A 17,024-nucleotide genomic window follows, 5' to 3' on the forward strand; every position below is an offset into this window, starting at 1 on the left:
ATTCACTGAATTCTGGTTTCTTCCACAGATGAAATGTGGCCTTGATGATGACAAATTTCATATAAGCCCCAGAGGAAAATTACATCTCCATTCCCTTAAAAGGAAGCATTAACTGAAAAAATTTTTTTTCTTGAGTATAATGCAAGCCTCAGCTCTAACAGCACTGTGTAAAATCAAAATAGTAGGCATCTCAGATGTGGCAGGGCACTACCCTACCCCGACGAAACACTAGCGGTTCTTCGGGACCACCTGGTTTTTGATCAACTTCTGCCCTTGGTCAAATTCAATGGACACTCACTCTAATCTTAAATTAGCATATGTGTGTTCCCTTGAATCTGAAATGTTGAAGCGTTACTGGTCCTAAAACTTACCAGATGAAGAAAATGGGACAAGAAGGGTAACATTAACTAAGCTTTGAATAGATTAGCCAACTCGACAATATTTCCTCCTTAAAGATAAAGAATCCACAAGAAAAAGAGAGGCGGTTTTCTTTCCAGTGGGTGGGTAACAGGGGACGACTGAGTAGCAGAAAGTGTGAAATCAATGAAGAAAACAGGCCTAGGAAGTGGAGGGAACAGGAACCCAAATCCCCAATCTTGATCTGCTCTCTGCCTTTCTACAAGGCCTACCTCAAGGGCTTAACACACCACACACCCATGAGCTTGACATTTGCCAGTATAAATTAGATTGACACCTGCACCTGACCCTTGCCCTGCTACAGTGGGTCTTTGGAATAGAAAAAAAGAAAAATCGGCCCTAATTTTCGGTCTGAATATACCCTACAGATTTATATCTGGAAAAGACGAGGGACACGAAGGAATTCATACCCAAGAGAAAGGTGGCAATGAGATGTAGCTCAGGCTGCCATGCTGGCTGGAGACCTAAGCTAATCAGCGCTGCCATGGAAGCAGCCACCCTCAGCTGTCCCCTGCTGCCTGGGTCACTGACAGTGGCTGACTGCTCTGCCCACCTCCCTCATCCTACCTGCCTCCTGGTGATGGGAGGAGCAACTGCATCATGTGCTCTGACTGCCCAGTAAATAAGCTAGCAAGGTCCTTTGGAGCAAGAGCCTCACAGTTTCACTGGTACTCTAAAACTGATGAAATGAAAAGTGGTGGGTATCACTGCCACTCCCAAAATGTCAAGGAGTGTTCTCAGTGGCCATGAAAATCAGGCTTTCTACCTACAAAATGACAGAGTTACTACCTGCCTCTGTCTACCTCTAATTGCCTGTTAATGAGTTTTAATGGACATATTTGAAGAAAAAACATCCTAGAAGGAATAGGGGTACTAATGGTTTATTATTACAATTCTAAAATGTAGGTGGACATCTGCTTCCAGCAAGGCAAATATTGGGGGTGGCACTGTTAGAAATATGAAATGTTAAAGTTAGGTTGAAAATCAGAGCCCAAGACTCTATGAAATAGAGTCCACAGACTCATATGTCATCTCAGCATCAGAGCATCCGCCTCTGACTTCTGCAGAGCTGCCAAGAAGGGGAAGTCCAAGGCCAGGCTTCTGTCAAGAGTGCAGCGGTCATTAGAAGCACTTGGTGTCAGCAAAAGTCCTATTGCCAAGGTTACTACAGGCTGCGATCCACTGGAGCCTGGGAAAAGGGTAGTCTCCGCGTTACACCATTTGTCTGTTACGTTTTTAAGAGACAGGTCATTGGGATTGCTTTCTGCAGCCCCCAAAAGAGGAAATTCCCATGCATTGTAGGAGGAAGAGCAGAGTTTAAATTCTGACACTCCTTTGAGGTTAGAAGTGACAGATTCTCAGCAAGGAGAGTGACAGTAACAAATGGAGAGCAGGGTGATCCAGAAAGCTGGGAAATGATGGCAATGTAAGTAAAAACAAAAACAAACACCCCAAAACCAGTATCACAATAAATAGTGATCAAGTTCTAAGGATTTTCAGATCCAAAGTCCCCTTGCTCCACCAAAAAACAGAACTTATTTATCAACCTGTAGGCACAGGCATGGCTAATCCAAGTCGCCAATTATTTCAAAGGGTATGTGTTTGGCATACAGCAATGAGTATAAATTTCACAGTTCACATGGTTTTGAGTTAGAGATGGGGAAAGACAGACTTTCGTGAAGTCATCTATTTCTTTCAAAAGTTAAAGCCAAGTTCACACGGGCCTGACTCAATGTTCTTATTTGAAAGGCGTGATAAAGCAGGGCATTCGAAGATAAATTCTTTTCAAAAGCTCTTTTAAGTCTCAGTCCCCAGAAATGCTGGCAGAAAAAATATATACATTTTTTTAAAAAGAAAAATAAAGTCAGTCCTGTGCCTTTCATGAATTGATTGCAGCCCGGGCTTCTGCAAGCTTAGCTAAGAAGTCATAATCCTCCGCAGTCACAGATTGTCTGAAACCAATAAACCAAAGGTGATGACCTTGCTAATACTTCCCAGCAGGAGAAATAAAGAAAGCGGTGCTGAGGAATCTCTCTCCAGCACAGCAGCACAGCAGCTCCCTTTGGAAAGAGGGGGCCGGAGCTGAAAGTGCCCCGGCCCGATGCATGAATGGACAGTATTTCAGAAACTTCACCTGGAATAAGGAAACGGGTTTCCTAAGACTCTCTACTAACGCTACTTGCTTTCCTCTTGTCCTGGGATATAAACAGCAAAGCCCCTCCCCTGGGTGCCGGCTTCGTTGACACACAGAGCTCCCTGGCCAGGGCTCACAGCAAAGCCTGGTCTGCAGTGATGTCCCGATCCCCGGCCTGAAGTTAATTCTCTGGTGACAGCACAGTGTGCCCTGCTCAGGGTTCACTCAAACGGGCTCAACGTTACATCTGTTTATAAACAACGCTCTAATGCGAACAGAAGGAAAGCCAACTAAGAGACACTAACAGAAACAGACTCCTGTTCCCTTCAGCCTCGGGCCAGTTGCCGACGCTCACGGAAGCATCGCTGCAGACGCGCAGCCCGACGCGCTGATTTACACGCTGGAATCGAATTCATAGCTGCCACCCCCGTGATGTGCGACGGCAGTCAGTGAGAGAAGGCCTGACATTTGAGCAAACTGCCTTCTGTTAGCCTTTCATCGCCTGTGGTATGCGGCATGGAACAAGCTTCGCATCAGTTAATTAGCCCCACAGATGACGCGGGGAGTTTATTAAAACCCTCTTTCCCCAGCGCGTTTGCCCTGGTGCTCCTTTCCCCAGAACGCCTCCTACAGGCCAAGAACCGTACTTGCTTCTGGGGATACGCAGGGAACTAAGACAACCAGCAACCCTTAACCTAGTCCTAGGAAGAAAGGGCTTATCGTTCAAAGTGATATATTCAAAAAGGAAAAGATAACACAAGGAACGCTCAGTGCGTGAGCAGTGATTTATTCCGTGCGGAAGAGGGTGGTCAGGAAAGAAGTCACGCAAGAGATGGTCCGTGTGGGTTTCAAAGCCTGGGCTCGGGAGCCAGGCTGCCTGGGTTCAGCTCTTCTCCACTGCTTGGCATTCTTGTGACCTTGTGCACAAGTTTCCTCATCTATAAAATGGGTATAAGGATGGTCCCCAACTCACAGGGTTATTGTGAAGATTAATTTAGTTGATAGAGTGCTTAGAGGAGTGCCTCGCACATTAATAAATCATCAAAATTAATGTCTATCATTATTTATTAGGCGAATCAAATGAAAGGCAAAAGACGACTAGAGAAGTACACGATCCAAGGTTTCTGTTTGGTACTACTTAGTAGGTGGAGCATATTTAACCTGTGAGTCACAGTCATCCTACGAGATAAATACTATTACAGCCGTGTTTCTGGTGAGGAAATGAAGTGGAGAAAGTGGACCGAGCCGAGATTCGCCCAGGCAGCCCAACCCCAAACCCACATGCTGATCTGTTTATGGAAGGGCCTCCCAAGAGCACATGCTGTTCGGCGGAATCTCCAAGGGGTTCACCATCACTGGGAACATACAATGATCATTTTACTAAGAATTCTAATAAGCCGAGTGATCAAAGCCAAGGAATATAAATACCCAATAGAGGAGGAATAGGAGATGCCAAAGGCCAGGTCAATTAAAAGCCCCCAAAATTAAACTAAAAATGAAAGAAGCTTAAATATAAATGGAGCAAATTTGGGACTAGGGCTCCAGAGCACACGGTAGGAAGAAAAACAAATTTTAAGTTTAGAAAAGGTGACCAGAAAGGAAATTGACTTCATTTCAACATGACATGTGGGCTGGTCCCTCTCTTCTGACAAAGGAACCCACAGTGACTGCCAGATGTGGTTAATATACAGGTCTTAGGTCTCAGGTGAGGAGCTTCCTGGAGGAAATCTACCATCACTAGAATTGAGAAGGCTGCTTAGTGTTCCCCAAGGATGTGGAGGTGAGTTGCCATGTGTATGTCTGGAACTTGGGGGACCTGACGGCAGATCCAGCTGTCCCACACACATGCAGAAAAACAGCAGCGCCTTCTCCTCCTGAGCTCAGTGGATTGCTTAGAGCAGCTTAAATAAAAGGCTTTTCTGATTAACTCTACCCACCCTGACCAGCTCTCTTTCACAGAGTCCCCTGGGGGCTACAGGGGCTCTAAGTTTAATATAAAAAGTCACACTTCTCTGGATATTATTTCTTAAGTGTTCCTTAGGCTTTTGAACATGATCGAACTGAGGGACCTGCTGTTTCACTGCGTGCCCTCCCCAACCCCTGGTTTCACTTTTTTCTCTATTTAGCTCAGACCCCCTCATCGACCGTTCCACTCAGTGCCTCTCCCGGACTGCGTAGCCAGCTGCCTTCTTGAGTGTTACTCCAGGCTCCCTGGAGCAGAGCACAACCCTCCGCTGGGATCTAAGCATTGCCAGCCCAGCACCTGCGTGTCCCTGAGCAGACAGTCCCTCTCCATGTCCACACAGCAGCTCTTCCAGTTTGCCAAGCCTCTTCTGAAGTCCATTGGCCACTGATCTTACAGCCCAATGCCAGGAGCTCCCCCAGCTCCGGTCTCTCAGGAGAGCTGCTCTATGTGTGCCCCCTCTTGCCTTTCTGCTTGGTGGGAGAGATGCCTCCCCTCTTCCTAACCCTCTCCCCACCCTGATCTACCATGGCTAGAGAATTCCCCTGGGTAAGGTCACATTCTTTCTGCCACTCGATTCTCTACCAGCTTTATTGCCTCCTAACTTTTCCTATATTTTCAGTCTCTCCCCACTGATTTCTCCCCCCACAAATCACGGTCAGGGTTCTCCACATGTAAAGGAAGGAAGCGTCTCATGAGTCTATGACCTCTTATATGCAAAGTCACACTTCTTCCTTTATTTCCCTTTACAGCTTCTTCCATCAAAGAGTCATCTCCATACCCCTTTCTCATTTGTTGGCTGTAGGTGTTCAGTAGAGATCAGGAGAGCAGATGTAAGCATTAAATAGCCTCACTGTCAACTATAGTCTCCAAGACAAGGGCAGGAGAGTCACTGCAGACATGTCTCTTCTTCTCGCCTTCCCACTCGCTCAACTGGTCCTACTCATTTTTACTTTGTAAGATCCATCAGAATGGCCATGGCCCCCACATCCCATACTACATTCTTTTGTGCCCTAAAAAGTCAGCTCCCTTCCAGCTCTGACCTCTTACTTCACTGGCTACTGTGCTCACGGTCAACAGTTTTGCTCTTTTCCAAACAAATTGTCAACATGAGACTAAGATCACTTTTCCCCCCTAAGAATTTCATTTCATCCAGTGTTTCCCTTGCACTAAACCTTTCCATGATGTATAATTTCCTCTGGAAATACACAGCACAGAAAACTATGGGTTTTTATGCAAAAATAGCCATTTCTACTCTTCCAAAATCATCTCCAAATACTCTGTGCATACATAGATTGTACTGCAATCTTGTGCGGTTTCCTCAATATGCCATGTTATCAGCACCTAAGGGTGCCTAGAGTTCAATACAAACTCAAGAAATAAGCAATCAGCCTCCTTTACTAATGTGATTCCTACTTGTTCGTTAAGATTCAAATCAGGTACCCTTTCATCCAGAAAGCTTCCCCTTCCTCAGCCCAGAGTATATCATGACCCCTCTGTTATGGCACTGGGCGCTCTATATAATCTCTCATTCATTTATCTGTCTCCCCCCCAGACTGTGAGTTCTTTAAGGGCAACAATCAGACTGTATTCATATCTGGCTTCACACCATTTAGCATGATTCCAGGTATGCATTTATTTATACAATTAATTTAACAAATCTCACTTGAACCTCTATGTGCCAGGCACTTTCTTGGGTATTTAAGATATGATGGAAAGTAAGCTGGACAAGATCTCTGCCTTCAGGGAGCTTATGTATTCTAGTGGTGGCATCAGTCAGTAGACAAGTAATAAATAAAATCTACGGATCATGACACATGCAGCGGCTAAAATAAACAAAGAGCAATTGAAGAACAAAACAAGGGACTGCTTTTTAATAAGGTGGAGATAAGTGGCTGTTTAAAAATAAGGTGGTTTTCATGGTGGCACCTACAAAATGAGGATGAGCTAATTGTGTTGATTGGACAGTGAGACTGTAGGTTGCTAGAAGGTAAGAATTAAATTGTGTCTGGGGCATCTTTTGACCATCTTAGGGCCCAGTAGAGAGCTCCATATTCAAAGAACATTTAACCCTCACTGTTTGAATACTTATTAATAATAAGCGCAAGTGTTGACATCAAAGGACAGACCACAGCATCAAGTGAGTGGGAAAGGCCTCTGAGGGGTAATGAGGATATGGAAACAGTTGGCTCCTGTTAAGAAGTTGGATGGCAATGATCTATATCCCGAGTGACTCCACAGACATAAAATCTACGACGTGGAGTTCAAAGGCAATGTAGTGAAATGGAAATTAACATTCTAAATACTTCCTGAATCTAGGACCAGGTCTGATATTAGGATGCAGGTTGACCTGCCTTTTCTAGCAAAATTTTCTACATTTGTTTCCTGGGCTCATATTGGTAAAGTTACCTTCTAGAACATCAGGGCCATGACTCCATATCCTCACTTGCTAAAAGGAAAAGTGAGGAACTCAGCAGAGAGCCAGTCACTGAGGCAAACCAGGAGGGCAGAGGTGCAATCTGAGGTGCAGAGAGATATCAGGATGGCCTGCAGAGTCTTTGGGCAGAATGTATCCAGAACCTTGTAGAAATAGCCTTCATGTGGGTGTGCAGGAAATATGTGTCAGTATTCAGGGGCCTCCAGGCATACAGTGTGCTCTATGGACACAGCCACATTCCCTGACTGGCATCACTGGCTGAGTTCTTACTCTTTGAGTACAATGTTTTGGCATTTCATAAGATCATGACTAGCTCCTTCTCATTTTAGCACATTATTCAAAACAATATCATGGAAGGCATGAGGTCAACAACTTAGGATATAAACAAATATAAGACACAGAACTGACTTTCAGAGACCCTAAAACATTTCTTCATATACTGTTTGTAAGCAAAAAAACATTTAATGATACTTAATATGTGCCAGGTTCTATTTTAGGTGCCAAGAAAATAGAAATAACTAAGACAGGGTCATGGTCTTTGAGCTTCCAGGCTAGTATAGAAATAGATGAACATCAGCAGTAACTGGTACCTAACTTTTATACTGCCTTTTCCATCCTTCTAAATCATCCACTGAGTGTCCATTCTTCACCAGATTTTGAGTTTAGTAGGAAGGAACAATTTACAGCTCTTATCTTTATTTCCAGTATTTAGTACAGTGCCAGGTATAGGATAGGGGACTAGTCAATGTTTTTAAAAGAAACCAAATAAATATACATCTGATAACCATTATAAGACAAAGTTACATAATACACTACAGGTTCACTGAGGATGGAACAATGACCTTTGCTTGTGGGGAGAGAGAGAGGGAGGTCAACATTGCCACAGAACAACAGACATGCTCGGTATCACTAAAAATCGGGGAAATACCTCTCAAAACACACTGAGATCAAGATGCCATTTTCACTCAAAATTAGCAAACTTTTAAGTATTGGAAATACCCATTGCTGGTGAAATCGTTGGGAGACGTATAATCTGCCATTGCTCATGAGTACGTGAACTGCTCCAACCTTCTTAGAAAGTAATCGCAGGAATCTACCAACATTATAAATGCATTTATTTTGATACAGCGACATCACCTTTTGCACTCTAGAGTACTTCACAGAGAGAAAATTACCAAAATGTAGGGAACCTGCTTACAAATACATTTATTGAAGCACAATAAGTAATAGCAAATATTGTGGAAAATTAGCTAAAGATCCATTTAAAAGGTAATGGAGAGAGAGTGTAGCACAGGCATTAAGAGCACACGCTCGGGAGCCAGCTCTTCCACTTACCAGCTATATGACCACTGGGCACATTACTTAATTTTTCTAAGCCTCATTTCTCTGATCTATAAACCTGGGCTACTGGTGCTGCCTGGTTTATAGGGTTCTTATGAGGATAAAAAAGCCCTAAGAACACCTGAAGCGCTGCCTAAGCTAATTGAGCATGTAGTCATTTAGTTCAGTATACAGCATCCACACTATCGGATGCTTATACACCTGACCCATTTTTTTAATGTATCCCTCCGGACAGGTACCCAGGACCCATTAAGTGACATAAGTAGGTCATCAGAGTCCTAGGAATAGTTACGCCTATTTTCTTACACACAAATGTGATCCTGATACGTGTATATATCTGCTGGCATTTTGGAGTCGGGTCATAACCGTATGAACAGAATCACCCAAAACTCAGCATCTCACACCTCGGGGAAGCTGGGTCTGAGTGGGAAGTAAGACAGCATTAACTTTTCTTTTTGTCTCTTCATTGTTTGGCTCATTATAATCGGCATACATTCTCTTTTTTATTATTTTTTAAAAATAAAGGTAAAGTTTAATAAAGTAAATGTGTAAGTCGAGGAATCACAAGCTGCTCTGTGGGACACAGTTACGGGGATGGGAGCCAGAGTTACAGTGCTTGACAGAATCCAGAATCCCAAGGACCCGATCCAAAGCCCCTCCTCACCCCACGGGGGACATGGCTCCTCTGGGGCCACTGGGGTGGCAGGAAACACGTGCAACATGCTGAGACCATACGAAACGGGCCCTGCTGCCGGGAAGGATCCCACTCAGGCTTTATTCCCTTGGTTTTAGGGTGGGTATCGCTGCTCTCCAGCCTTGTCTTCATAGTTGACAGAAAGCTGGGTTTTGTAGCAAAAGCTCCTCTGGGCAGGGACTAACCATCTGTCCCGAGCTTTCCCCCCGGGTGACAAGCAGGAAGGGAAAAGAGACCCCCAGCTGACAGGAACCACCCCGGGGCTGGCAGAGTCACCTGTGGCAGGTTGGCATCTGTCAGCCGGAGCCCTGTGCTCTCCCGAGAACCCTGGCCACAGACGCCGCAATTGTCCCCACAAACGCTGGGACGCATCTCAGTAATCGCTGCAAGCCACACCCAGAAAGGTACAAAGTGGCTCGGGGACAGGCACAGAGGGCAGGCTCCGAGTGCAGAATCAGACAGCCTAACCCATTCTCCCGACTGGAGCCATGTGGTTCTTTGCCCCCCCCCCCCCCCCCCAAGCAGGTGCTGCTGTTTGACTAGTGCCTAATTTTAGAGATCTGTCAGGGGACTGTTTGTGTTTCATGTGGCTCTGAAAATAAGACAGCACTGAAACCGAAAAGGAGTCGGCTATGTCAGGCAAGTGCATCCCAGAGGGCTCCGCAGGCGTGTCCCTTCTGGACAGCATGCTGTGGCCCTCCCAGGACAGCCCGGGCCTTTCTCACCGGCTCAGCCTCCCCAGCGCAGTGCTGATTACCCTGGCAGCAGACGGGAACGGACAAGTACACTGCTGCTCAGAAATACTGCATCCAGGCCTGGATGTTTTAGTTATCTCGGCCCTTAAGCTTACCTTGCTTCAATATGGTTAAACCACCAGCTCTACCAAATCTCAAAGCTTAATCCACGGTAAGGTGGAGAAGATTCAGAGGTGTAGTTAACTGTTCTGCGTCAGCCTGGCCCCCTTCCGTCTCAGGCTGACTCCCGCTGTGACCGACAGCACAACACAAAAGCAGATCTACAACCTGCTTCAGGATTAAAGTGCAATCAGTGACAAGACCGACTGGGAGTGAAAGCTCATTCACTCGGTACAGCGGCATCTCGCTCTGCCATCCGGGGCCTGTTGACCCAGCGAGGCCTAAAGCCCTAGGACATCTCCACAAGGTCAGCTGCCTCTTGTCCTCTCCGATTATAACAGCCCAGAGGGATTTGCCACTTGCCCTCTGTTAACGGTTTAGCCGGTCAAGGTTGTAAACAAGGTTGTAAACAATTTTTCAGAATGGAAAAATGAGTGTAAGTCTTTGTTGAACAAGAAGCCATTTCTGAGTTGCCCAGTGTTTTTCAGGAGTAGGACAAATGCTGCTCAGACTGTCATAGTTCTTTGAAAACTAGATACATCTGAGATTAAACTTGTATTTGTGCCCTGGCCAGGTAGCTCGGTGGATTAGAGCATCATCCTGATAGGCCAAGACTGCAGGTTGGATCCCTGGTGAGGGCACATACAAGAATCAACCAATGAATGCATAAATAAATGGAGCAACAAATCAATGTTTCTCTCTAAAGTCAATTTGAAAAAAGCTTTAAAATTTTATTTGCTCATTTGCTTAGGTATAGAAAGATCAACCATAAGGCAGATGGGACTCTAGAAGATAGATACGCAGTGAAATGATTAAAGTTTATTAACTAGCATCCCTGTAAGCGTGTGGGCTATTATTTACTGACTTGTGACACTGAACGCTCTGTAAAAGCACATTGAGAGGGTGCAGTAATGCATGTTTAGCACTCAGCATCGTGCCTGACGCATAGCGAGTGGTCAATAAAAGCTAGTTTCTATCATTGTTGTCATTATTGCTGTGATCACCAGCTTCACTGCCATTATCATTAAACCAGCAAGGTGCTGGGTCTAAGGACTTAAAGCCTAGTTGAGAAGAGGAAATATACACATAAGCAAAGTAAAGAGGCAATACTGATATTTTTACTACAGCACTTACGGTTGTACGACAGTTTGTCAATTTACATTAGATTGATCTTCTTCTGGGACCTGGGAGCTCTGGGTGGCTGCTTAAGTACCTTATCCAATACAATTACATATGGCAGGTTGCTTGCAAGTACACAGACCCCTCTCACTTTAACTGTCCACAGACCTTTGCCCCCCTAAACAACGAACACCTGGTGGACAGAGCCTATATGCTGTTGATCTATGTACCCACCTACCTTCCCTCCCCTGGACCAGAACAATAAGAAAGACTAACGGAGTTCATCAACTTATCTATACTGAATAAATGAATGAGAAATAGAATTTTATGTTGACGACCACGCAGTAGATATAGAATTGGAGTCCTCACTGGTCTGGTTCAAAGTAAGGTATTTACTGAGTACCATCTATGGCTAAGTCCCGCACTCAGTGCTGTGATGCCATGAGACTCTCTAAAAACTGGCCTGTGCCCCTGCCAAGCCCCCAGTTTGGGGCACAGAAAGGTTTTCTAAAAGTACAAGCTGGTATAGGAGAAAATGGGTCAACACTTCAGCAGTCTGCTGTCCTTCAAGGAGGTCAGAACCAGATGACTAGAACCATGAGCAGCTCTCCGTGGATCCCAGCCCTGACCCACCCTGGCCAGTCCCACATCTCCTCTGTATTAGCACCCCAAAGGGGATCCCTGAAGACCAAGACCGAAGGCAGGTACCGTGAGCTGATCAATGCAACTCTACCAACGCCCTGTGAGTATTCTAAATATTGTTCCTTCTTCCCTTTTTTCTTTTCTAAACTATATTTCCACGGAGGCGTGTATACATCTATCAAAGCACTAAAGTAAGTAGTTCTAATAGTGGAGATTACCCACAGTAGTCATTTGCCACATATGACATGTGACACATAGAGCCAATGACTACTGTGGGTATGTTAGAAACGTAAATGCATGTGGGTATACTATGTGTGTATATGTGTATGCATGTATATATGTATGTATATATGGGTGTATGTGTATATACGTGTGTATATATGGGTGTGTGTATATCACATATGTATATGTGTGTGTATGTATGTATGCATTATGTACGTATGTGGCCTCTCTCCTATATATACACATATATATCTTCCAGTGAAACTGATTCTAAGATTGAAAAGTCAGGGGGTCATTCCTGCCACACTCTCCCAAGCTTAAGCCCCTAAGAAGGGAAGCCTGATACTACTGAAATACGATGTCATTTTTATTTCAATCACCTCCTGCCTCAAGATCAGAAACGTACATTCTTGCTTGACTAGGGCACAGGCAACAATGTCCCATCAGAGAGAAAGGAGACGTTGAACATCAGCTTCAGCCACCCAGGACGGGCTGGTCCCCATGTCCCTCCGGTCTGAGCTTCCCGCTGCGCAGGCTGAGTTATAGCTGCTAAAAGCCTGTCCCACTGTGACAGAACTGTATCTTTTAATTTCCCGATATGCCAAGTACACTTTACGTGGCAGGTGCACTGAGGAATGAAGGCTGGCTTTTACTTTCATGTATGTAAATACATTAGGGAAATCTATCACCAAAGCGCAAATTTATTCCGAGTCACTGATATTCTGATAAACGGGGACTGAACTTAAACAATACAGCAAGTGTCAGGCCGCTAATGCATTAAACAACTCTACTTTTTGAGATTCTACCAAACTTCCCACACTTTAATTCAGTTACTAATTTCCTTGTGATATAACCTCTGCATAACTGACTTCCTTGTTGGGGAAGGAGTTCAATAACCTAAATGCCTGACAAGAAGTTAAAAAACAGGATCTAGCCTTTTCCTTGGTCTACTAGAGACCTCCTAAGGCACAGAACAATTGATTTGGGGCTACCTGTATATACTGTCAAGCCTAATGGAAAACAGATATCAGGTGAAAATGTAATGTAATGAACAATCCCCTTCCAGGGTATGGTAGATTCCTTTGGGGCTTCTATCCAATCCATGATCTTCGCCTCGTATGACATCTGTGTTCCCCAACAGCTGCTGCAGGCCCTGCAATCAAATCGCTACTATGTAAATCAACCTTCCCCTCCCAGTCATTGTTGACTATATCAGGGGTGGAACCTGACACAGATGGGGTGACTGGAGTCCTTTCCCCTGGACCCCAGTGCTGAGACTGAGAGCGGTAGCGAGTCTTCCCAGTCACATAAACGGACAGATGACAGGATGCCCATTAATCTTAAGTAGAGGACACCCACTAGTTTTTGTCTGCTCAAAGACCACTCCCCCCTTTTCTGTTATTAGTATAACCACTTCTGCTTAGTTGGGGTGTGTGTGTTGGGGGTGGTGGAAAATCAGAAGTGGTATTTAACACAGTTAGCCTCTGTTATGATAAAGGCACTGACAGATCAGAATAATATAGGAAAGGGTCATGAGAGCTATATAAGTTAACTAAAGTCAAAGAAAGTTAAGTCAGGGGCCTGCTACATGTTGCCTGGCAGGGAACTCGGCTGACCAGAGTTGCAGGCAGATCACAATGAGCCTCCAGAACAAAGAAAATTCCTGCAAAGGCTGATTAATAGCTCCTTACCCATACCTTACCAATTACCCATACCCTACAGGGAAAACAGACCACAAAAGGTACCTTGTAAAGGTTAAAGTTAATCCCAACATTTTTCTCCACTCTGTTTCCCCATATCAGTACTTTTCCACAGATACTACACACAGATATAAGCTCACCCTCTAGAGACAGTTGGGGTCCCACTTCTCTTGTGAGGAGAGTCCCCCACTCTGTCCATGGAGTGGCTTTTCCTGCTTATCCTGTCCACTCAATACACTTGCTTCTGCTTTAACCACTTGTCTGGCTTCCCTCTTGGATTCTTTCCTGAGTGAAGCCAAGAACCCCTTTGCCTTGGGGTCTGAGTCTCTCTTAGGGACTTGCCCCTCTGGCATCAAGAACAGACTCGGGACTTCACGGCAAGCCAGTGATCACTGAATAATACCTCTAGGGTAGGTTATCCTCTCCCAGGTTCACCGACTATCCTGTGGCCCAGGCCTGACCAAACAGAAACAGTGCTCTCCCGGGCTTCAGAGATTGGCCCAGATACGACAGGCTGGCAGAGTAGGCTCATTTAGAAGTGAGATAAATAAAGCAGATTTTTAAAAACAGAAACAACAAATTATACAGTCTCCAAAACAAACAAACAAACCAAAAAAATGGAGACAATAGTTCCCTAGGATTCTAAGGACTTTCTTTTGTGCTGGTATCCAAAGAAATAGTCTGCTCTTAGAGGACGTGTATCCTTCCTTTGAAAAGTATTTATTGCACACCCTATATGTGTGAGGAAATACAGTGTGAAACCCAGAGATAAAGGTGTGCATGTAAGTGTGTGTGCACACCTGCGTGCTGCTGAGCTCTAGGGTCGCAGGAGGCAAGCCGAGAGAGTACTGTATGGGAGCATGGCTAGGTTCTGCAGACCTACAAGTTGTGCTGATCTCCTCCTCCGCAGGGACACCCCCATTCTTTCACTTCTGCTCCATTAAGCTCACAGATCAGTGAGAACTGTGGGAACCAAAACACATAAGGACAAACTAATGAACAGTTTAGCAAAAAGATCTGACTGCAACCAAAAGGAGGAGTCTATAAAGAAGGATCTGGCCCACCTGCAGATAAACCCCAACTGTGGCGAAGAGGAACAGAGAGTAGAGGTAGGAGCTGTACAAATAACCAGTAACCTCACCTGGAAAAAAAGGGGCTGGGGGAGAGCAGCTGTGAACATGTTTAAATAACACTGTAATCATTAGCTCGGTTTATCTACTTACCTCCAAAGCGAGCTCTCTGTGATGCTCCCCAGGTTATAGTCATAGAGCTTTGTCAAAATGAGAATCACCTGAAGGCAAAAGAAGAAATCATGGTTAGTCTCAAACAATTACAATCTCATAGAAGTGAAATGGCCCAAGGGAGGGCTTAGGATTCCTTTAATGGGCGCTTAACATAATTGAATGAATTGTTACTGCCTTCTCTTACACTGACTGGGGAAGGGTTTGCCAGCGCCTTCCATTAAACTGCTCAAGCCTGATCCCTTCCCCAACTTTCTCCCTCCCACTCCCACCTCAAGAGCTACCTGACACTCCAGGCATTTATCATCCTGGTGAGCTTAATACTTTTAGGGAAGACTTCCAAAGCTGTCAACTATGCACCCTCAAGGTAGCCACAGAGCAGATGGTTTGGAGAGTGGAGGGTCAATGATAAAGTCCCCAGCCCTAGAAGCTGTACCAAGATGGCAGGTTACTTAGCTTCTTGGAACTCAATATGCTGTCTCCCAGAAAGGGTTGCTGTGAGGAGTGAAATTAGGTAAGAAATGCAAATTACCCTGATCTAGCATGGGGTTCTTAATGGTTAGTTCCTTCAAGCTTTCTTCTCCTCTGCAGCCTGGGCTCTATGAGTTTCTTCTGATCTCCCCATTGTGGGGAAAGACACTGGATGGAAGAAGCCACAAGGGCTAAGCAAGAGCATTTTAACCGGCTCCGATCTATGTTTTACGGGGTCCTGAAGTTTATGGAATTTGGGGAGCCTGCCTTAAGAACCAGAACATATGAAATCATAATATAAGATTACAATTTCAAACATAGGAGCAGGTCCTGGAAAAAGACCTGTGCAATGAGGGGCACCAAAACTTCATTAACCTCACAGCAGGTCTTCTTCTGATTTTAACCTGTTGCTCACTTAGAGGAACCCAAGCTATTCCATTCATCCTTCCAGAATTCAACAAACACATATTACATGTTTATTAGGAGCCCAGGATTTTGCCTAACGGCAGAGGAAAATACAAATACAGATGAGGTCTGGGGGTCTATGGTCCAGTTAGAACAGGATGCACTCATCCAATAAAACTAAGTGGACAAAGAGCTGGGGTACCTCTTCTCAGTCCCACCGAAACTCATGCCCGGGGTGGCAGCTTGAGAAGGCGGCCTGTTTTGGCACCTGCAGCAATGCCCAGGGTCCACTTGGTTAGGTGAAGATCATAAGCATCGGGGCACTCGGGAAGACTGAACAGAGCAGCGTGTTCCTAACCACGGATGTGCTCACCCCTCACTTGTTCTTACATAAGGAAAATAACGTAACGGGGCTGCTCCATCTCTTCTGAGTTCATATTCCTCTCCTGATAAACATCACCTAGAACATCTGGCCCCAGTACTGCTGTTTCCAACTCAGCAGAAAAATGTTGACATCGATTTCCAGGATTCTGTCTGTAGGCCAAGGGATCAGTTCTAGCCACAGTGAGCACAGAACATTCTAACCTTGATTTTCAAGGCAGCGAGCTACCAAGGAGGGCTGAAGCCTTCCAAGCTGCACTCTGCTAGCACCGGGCTGCATTGACTGAAGGCACAAGTATCCTTGAGCAGATTCTGAAGGGTTCTTTCTCAGCAAGCAAACTGGGACTCCACCACCTTAGGTGTGTTCCAAGTTTAAGGGAATGCAGGAGGATCTGGGGACCTGGGCTCTGAGGGCACCCCTCTCCTAAACCACCACGCAGGCTTCCTTCAAGGAGCTGTTCAAAACTTGCTTCTTTAGCAAAGTGTGAGCATGTGTGAGGTGCTGGGCACCCTGTGGGCACATCAGATGGCATGCCTATGGCTGGGGCATATGCTTAACAGATCTGTGTGCCAATTAAGTTGCTCTAAGTGCTAAATTTCAATCACTGGCATCCCAGGAACACTGATCAGTGGCAGTGGGGTGGCTGTTTGTTTGAAGACACAGAGTGATGTTGCTGCTCCACCTCGAATAGGCCTATAAATCCCCCACAGAGAAAATGGGAGTAGTGAGAGCATAAAGCATCTCCAGGTGGTTGCTCTCCTGATACAATACGACAGCCAAGTAAATAATGAAGTTCAGCTGGCCACAGTCTGGGTCTCCTTTCCATCTAATAAGGGGATTCAGAGGAGCCCCAGAGAAGCAACCCTTTAACCCAGCATGCAATGGTGTGGGGCGCCCCACACACGTGTGCAGCAACTGGTTAAGCGATTCACAGGCAGGCTGGCAGTGGGGTACAAGTGACTCTTCTTACTGGGCTCGCAAAATGAAAACGCCAGTGATACA

General features: G+C 45.3%; 1 protein-coding gene across 5 annotated transcripts in view; it reads right to left on the reverse strand.

Annotated features, from left to right (window-relative positions):
* The window catches only part of SORCS1 (sortilin related VPS10 domain containing receptor 1), a gene marked incomplete at its 5' end in the record, with an annotated part of 395,914 nt that overhangs the window by 242,884 nt on the left and 136,006 nt on the right, over positions 1 to 17,024 (reverse strand). For all 5 annotated transcript variants that reach the window (XM_081158777.1, XM_081158779.1, XM_081158780.1 and 2 more), the window contains one exon: positions 14,747 to 14,814. In XM_081158777.1, the coding sequence (XP_081014903.1) occupies positions 14,747 to 14,814 (68 nt within the window). The remainder of the gene's footprint in view (positions 1 to 14,746; positions 14,815 to 17,024) is intronic.

The sequence above is a fragment of the Miniopterus schreibersii genome (assembly GCF_964146895.1).
Source record: "Miniopterus schreibersii genome assembly, chromosome: 14".
Lineage (NCBI taxonomy): Eukaryota > Metazoa > Chordata > Mammalia > Chiroptera > Miniopteridae > Miniopterus > Miniopterus schreibersii.